Raw genomic sequence first — 7,163 nt, forward strand, 5'->3', positions numbered from 1 at the left:
TTCAGGATAGCATTTACTTCCTGCATTTTTTCCACCTGGCTAAGAAAAATAAACATTTAAAACATCTTGCTACTTTAATTCCAGGCTTTCCCACGTTTAGCTTAGTGATGGAAATGGAGCTGCTAAGTGACCATAGGTCTTCAAAAGAAGCGGGGACACAATTTCACTTCAGGCTCACATCTGACAGTGGCATCTTTGTAAATAACACATTTAAAAATAAAATTAGCAATAAAAACCACCTGGGCAAGAAAAGCATATTTTTAGTGCTACCTTTTTTCCCAGTCAGCATCTGGAAGAATTCAGGGCAGTGAGCATTGACAGTCTGTCCCACGGCGGACGAAGGCCAGCAGCTCATGTTATCCCACATTCCAGCACATCTGCCTGGGGAGGCAACAACAAAACACCATGCAGCATCTCCCACTGAAGAAACACCATGAAATTTCTCTCAACAATGAAACGCTATGAAACATCTCCAAGCAATGAAACACCATGCAAGGAAACACCATGCAACAAGGAAACACCAAGGACCAGGGCAACTACAGGAACACAGATGCTCAGTACTCTGAAAACCAAGCTGGACGAGACAGAGCAAGTCATGCTGACACCTGTCGAGACCTGGATAGGATAGGACAGAACAAGTCCTGCTTGCTTCAAACCAGCCCCAGCAAGCTCCAGGCCTGTCCTGTTCTCGTCCTTGACTCCACTGGTCTCTACTGGCCAAACAAAGAGCATCTTGGGCCATTGTCAACTTTGCATCAGGCACTTGGCTACCCATCTGTCTTCTGGTAACTATTGAATGGCCCGGGAAAGATGACAGAAATATAGATGTGAATTTTTTAGCTCACTTTTCAGTCTTTCTAAAGCTTCCACTCTGAGTCACCCTGATGTTTTTCTTATATAATCCTTTTGTAAACAGAAAAAGATACAACTTGACTAGGAGTTTAAACAGCTTCAGAATGATACTGGGGAAAGGTCAGAGAGGAACAGTATCAGTGACATCCTTGTGTCACCATAAATACTCCTGTGCTTGTTCGTCTCTTTCATTATGCCAAAACTGTGCTGGAGTGAGTAATGCCAATAGACCACCCTCTGGGCTTGGCTGCGGGGTCTCAGTGGCTTTTCTGCTGCAGAAGAGCAAAACTTTGCTAAGTTTTGTCAGTCCCCAGGACTGTAAAAGGAAGGTCATCACATTTACAGGCCAGGGCAAAACATGGATACACACAAAATCTGCCCGTACTGTTCTTCTTTCCAAGGCCAGGCCTCTGACAGTGTGACATGCCTGTTGGAGGACCCATCTCAGAGCAGCCATTGAACCTGGAGTCCTGCTGGGCTCTCTGCAGGCTCAGTTGCCCTCCCTGCACCTTCTGCTACCCAAGGCCTCCATCAGCTGCAGGGACCAACATTGCCCAGATTCATCCAATTTCCCTCGGTTAGGATGGGCTTGTTGTGGTCCCCTCCTACAGTCAGGGTGTGAGGCAGGCTTTTCCAGCCCTCAGCTTGGCTGTGTTGCCTTCTGGCAGGGCTGGTAGAGATGCATCAGGGAGCTGAGGGTCAATGGAGCACAGCATGATGGTGATCTCAGCTTAGACATCTTGATTAGGTGCCTGAAGCTGGTGTGGATGAATTTTGGCCTGTGGTGTAGAGTGTTAATAGAGAAGACCTACAGTTGATGCCCCTTGTGCCACAGAGAAACTGTAATTCTGGTCTTGCTTATTTTACTCTTTCAGACATAAGCTGAAATCATTCATGCTGGTTCTCTTTTGCCTCCACTCACTGTCATTGGTTTTAGAAAAGCCTCCACTGTGTGTTTTGTAACACGATGGGGAAAAAAGAGGCCAGTGGAGCATGCCAGAACCACCACCCTATGCCTGGTGGGTCCCGGTCTGGGCCAAATGCCCTGCACACTTACTGAAAGCAGAGGGAAGTGCTGAGCGCTCTCCTCAAATGCTTTGTGCCTCATATGGCCAGCCTCCAGCAGCCTGACAAAGATATTTTCATTTCCAGAAACATATTGATCTGCTCCTCCACAACAGTCCTAGTGCCTGGAATTTTCAACAGCCAGGGCACCTCAGCTCTGGTCTCCTCCCTGTGACATTGTTTATATGACTTGGTAACCATTTACTTCAAAGAAATAGTTTAATTGTAAATGAAACATCACCTTGGGTGATATTTATGCCTAGCTGTGTTGCAGTATTTGGGTTATCAAACCTTCATGCCAACATCACTGGCATAAAGCTCCCAAATCAGACTCAGTGAACAGAAAAGCCTGTTGGGATGGTCTCCGAGAATTTCTCCCAGGAGGAGAAAAAAAAAAACCGCAGCCAAGCCATTCCTCCTGCAGGAGGGCTTCTCACCAGCCCTCAGGGAGCAAAGCCAGTGCCACCCACCCTACCTACCTAAAGAGCCTCCTGGGTGGAGGCAGAGCACAGCTCTTCCTCCTCCAAGCTGCTGGTGTCACAAGGGCAGAGGTAAAACACAGAGTCCCTTTTTCCTTATACTGCAGCAAGATAAGAAACACTTACTGCACAGGTACTTTGTGCCTGATTCACTCGCAACTAATCATGTGTGTTTGTACCATTTTCACAGGGGTGTGAGCATTGCAGCAGAGACAGCGCTGTGGAAGCTTGTCCCTTGCTTTGCCCCTCTTCGTGCTGCTCCTTGACACTGCCTGCCCGCACCAGGCAAAGCTTTTGGGCAAGATGCAGAAAGGATGGGGTATGGAGGGTGACCTACACCCCGAAAACTGCCTTTCTCTCTTCCTACATGATCCACCAGGGACATGCACTGGATACCCAGAGCTTTGTTTCTCTCTTCTTCAGACTGAAGTCCTTGTATAGGATTTTCTCCACATGGACCTCAGACATGCAGATAATCAAATGTTGGAGGTGTTTGCAGAAGACAAGCAAATATTTTCCAGAATAAAAGCATTACTCCACAATTTACCGACGTAACAAACCCTCCTCGAGACCAGCAGAAGGAAATTCCTGGGCTCTCTTTTCAAAAAACCAATACTTGGGAAAGATGTGTATCTTACTCCTGTTTATTTTTCTGGGGTTTCACTGCCATGCGGTGTGTTTGCACAGTTACAGAGACAGGGCTTAGTCACTCTGGCCACTTTCAGCCTAAGGCTTTCTGCTATGTGGGCAGCCCTGAGCCCACGGCAGTATGCCTTGTTTGATCTGACTTGCCAGAGTTACAAGAGCAACTTTGACAGCTATTGGAAATGATTTCTCAAAGATTTAACATAATCCTATACCTTATCTCTTTGTGGATTTGGGGAGCGTGGCACAGAGGGTAGAATTATCCTGTTTAAAAATTTCCAGTAACAAAAGGTCTCAGGGGAATTTTTAAGATTTGGATCCAACTTAATCCTACATTAAGTCTCTGCTGAGGAGCTACTATTTGACTGAGAGAAAACGAGACCATCTGTAAAACAGTACTGCCTGCTAATGCTAGTTCTGGTCCACACCTGCATGGTCCTGTGAAGTTTAACTTATTTGCATCTTCAGAGCTCTGGTGCAGAGGAAACGCAGAGCTCAACATTAGACCTACGTCACAGTATCAAAGCAGACAAATAGACAGGTTATGAAACCACCCTCCTCTTTGGTGAAGGGCACTGGGGAAGGAAACAAACAATACTGATTTATTCATATGATCAAAATTCTTCTGTGCAATGAGACAGATCTCTATTCTGGAGTATCTGGCAACCTGTCATAAGGTACCCTTGTCACTGCTACATGGGCATAATGCCCTGAAGCTGTGCTCACGCCCATCAGTCTACAAGGCTCACAGGGATGGAGAAAAATGCTAGGTATGCTAAGAAACCAGGCAATAGATCTTCCCTCTGAGTCCTGCCCTTGGGCCAGGCCATAGTGAAACAGTTCTGTGTGTCGAACACTCTCTGCTAGAGAGCAAGGCTTTGAAATGAAGAAAAAGCCTCAAATCTTGCTCTACACTGTAGCTTATCTCTGGCCAGGACACCCTGTATGCAGCATATCTCACGGGAGCTCCTTCACTTTCCATACTGGTGAGGACTTTGCCATGTCATGGTCCACAAAAGTCACCCAGAAACAGTTCAGTCTGAGAGATGCTGTGAATGACACAGACCCATCCTTAGTGGCGATGGCTGGTCATGCACAAAAAATAGTCACATCTGTTGCCTCCATCCAATGTACTCTGTGAGATGCTGACCCAGCTGCTGCCTGGGGGAGCTAACACTCAGGTCGTAGACAAGCTTCAATAATTGCTTGCAGTTATCTCTCTGAGATCCCTTGCACATGAACACGCTTGCTCAGCTGTCAAAGGAAAGCTGTCTACATGATGAGGACTCAGGGCCACAAGACCTTCCCAGGCCAAAAAACTCCTTTATATAATGATAAATGCTCTCTGAAATGCAAGAGCTCTGTTACGTGACAGTAAGTTAGAGCACGGAGGAAGCAACAAGAACCTTCAGGACACGTGATTTAAATGTTGGCTGCTGGTATTGATTGATTTTGAACGCAAATATAGTTAAGTAAATTTGCACTTACTGGGCTGACTTTATAAAAATAACCTTGTCCAAGATGAGAAGAATTCCAAATCCTCTGCAATTTGCAAGATTTTGTTGCTGATGTGCTCCCCAGTTGTAAGGAGATAAGCAGCTGAGTTAGAAGGCTCCTATGACCGTGCTTCCCAGTTGTAAGGACTGCAGATGAGCAGCTGAGTTAGAAGGCTCCTATGACTTTTGCTGTCACAGTAAGGTCAAAATCCCACTCGCGAAACCTTATAACAGATCTTACCTGTTTTTCTGCTCCTAAATGAGAGAAGCATACAAGATACATGCCTTCTATGGGAAGGAATGTGGAGTTATATGATTTTGAGGCCAGCCAGCTCATCTGAGAGCTGTTTTTATCTTGCACATTCATTCAGCCTTTACCTGAGTTCAGGAGCAGATCGTTTTCGGGTGTTCTATTCTTTGCCTCCAGGGACAGAGTCTCAGCACAGTTTTCTTCCTCCTTTTTCAGGACGCTCAGGAGGTCACAGACAGGTGGGACAGCTCTGATCTGCAAATTTTAAAAGCAGTGGAATCACTTTTCCTCTTAAAACTTATGTCCCTTCAACAGGACTTATCCTTATGCTCGTATTCCCTATGCAACCCTATCAACTGATTAGGGGCAATATTTCCTTGAAATACAGCCAATTTTACTAATTAAGTCTGCTTTTTTATAGTAGTAGCAGGCAAGCACAGACTGAGTTTCTGCCTTCTACCTTTTGCTGACATTACTGTTATTGAGAAAAATGAATGCATTATTCTGCTAAATTAAGTACACGAGCAGGATGCTCCTCCAAAAGACTGCAGAAACATCCAGGGCACTGCTGGACTCTCCTAGAGCAACAAAGAATTAATTACTTGCCCCTGGCAGCGTTAAAACATACCCCTGGCAGATCATTTTCCTGGGCACAAGTGGTCCAAATATGTCCACTGGTTGCAGACCATCCAAGCCTGTTTCACTGCTACTGATCAGGAAGCTGCAGGAGCCAACCTGAAAGCAGAGTCTCGCACAGACTTGTGAGAACCTAGACAGCAATTTCTCCTAACATCATTTTTTCACCTTCCTGTCTTGCCCCATTCTCCTTTCTCTCAACGCCGTGTGGAAATGTTAGTCTTAACTCAATCCTGACGTAGCAATTCAATGTGTGGTTTACGTTATATGTAGCTGCACCAAAATGAATATACAAAACAGCTACCAACCATTAAAATGTCATGTATTAAAAGTCATTCCAAATGATTTGTAGGACAAGATCCCAGTTGTTATGTCTTGCAGTAAAAAGTACTTTTATAATTTCTATTATTTTACCAGTTTCTATTTTTTTTGACAAAAAAATAACCCCAAACACCTGAATATAAGCAGGTTCCCATCATAACAAAGTAGATAATTCCTCCCTCATGAACAAAACCAAAAATCTTTATAAATTCCCACTATGGAACTTATATGTATTTATATACATACACATATGTATATACACGCACATACTTAAAAGATCAAGAGCAAGTCATCAGGATGTATTACTTGAAAAGCAGCAGATGATAGATTTTTTAATGTACCTCGTGTAGGAAAAGTTAACCCAGCAGGATCGTATTACTACTCAACTTAATCAAACTTGTAGCATTGCTGATCACTTTCAGATTAGATTTAGGAGAGAAAATAATCACTGAAAATCTTGTAATGAAAACTATTACTTTTCTACAATTACATTTTAGCTTAACAGACTTCAGCAACTATATTCCCACTCATTTTGGCTGGAAGTATGCTGGGTATTGTATTTCTGAACCAAGTTTGGTCTTTTTAGCAGTGTATCATGCCTCATCTAATTGGTCTGTTGTGTTTAACTTCAGCATCTTTCTCCTTTGTCTTTGCATGTCATGAAATAAATAAAATAAAAACTATTTGGCTTTGTATAATGTGATGAATTTTCTGGAATCACACATGCAAAGAATTCAGATGAAATAAACTATCCTCTGATGTCAGGATTTAAATGCATTTTTAATCCACGTATTATTTGAAAAAAAATAGTTTTTTTAAATCCATTTAGTCTTTGAAAAAAAATGGAAAAATCTGGCTGGAGTAACATGTCTAAAGAAATGTAATTGAATTTAGGAGTTTCAATTGTTAGCTGAAGGCTGAATTTGATAATTTCTAAACATTGGCAGAATTTTTTAAAATGTGCATTATTTATCACTCTCTATTGTTATCTATTTGATTACCAATAGTAAAGCAATTTAGTATGTTTTTTAGAGTTCACAAGTACAAATGTGACAGTTAAGACCAACAACATACTTCTTGTATAGTACCTCTGTCCAAAAGTTGCCCTGAAAATACATTAAAAAACAACATCAGTGCTGAGCATTTGAAGTTGCCAACAGAACGGGTCCGGTCCGCATGGGGATTGTTCAAGACAATACTGAACATACATAAAAATAAATGCTAGCAGTCATGTTGTAATAATCTTAGAAACAGGAAAATCGTTCATCTTAAATAAGCCTATATATCTTGTGGGCACCGTTTCCTTTCAAGAAATGTGGGTCCTAAAAAAACTTGTGTTCTAGAAAGAGGTTTAAAGACTACATTATTTCTTTATGGCTAGAACGAGGCCACACACTTTTAGCACATTCAGCTGCGAAG

The 7,163-nt window shown here is 42.9% G+C and overlaps 1 protein-coding gene across 1 annotated transcript in view; it reads right to left on the bottom strand.

Moving 5' to 3' along the window:
• The window catches only part of SCTR (secretin receptor), a 25,868-nt gene that overhangs the window by 16,805 nt on the left and 1,900 nt on the right, over positions 1-7,163 (bottom strand). Inside the window, exons 2-3 of the mRNA XM_009887257.1 lie at positions 4,916-5,042; positions 271-381 (exon numbers count right to left, since the gene is read on the bottom strand). Coding sequence (XP_009885559.1) covers positions 271-381; positions 4,916-5,042 — 238 coding nt within the window. The remainder of the gene's footprint in view (positions 1-270; positions 382-4,915; positions 5,043-7,163) is intronic.

The sequence above is a fragment of the Charadrius vociferus genome, unplaced genomic scaffold (genome assembly GCF_000708025.1).
Source record: "Charadrius vociferus isolate BGI_N301 unplaced genomic scaffold, ASM70802v2 scaffold385, whole genome shotgun sequence".
NCBI lineage: Eukaryota > Metazoa > Chordata > Aves > Charadriiformes > Charadriidae > Charadrius > Charadrius vociferus.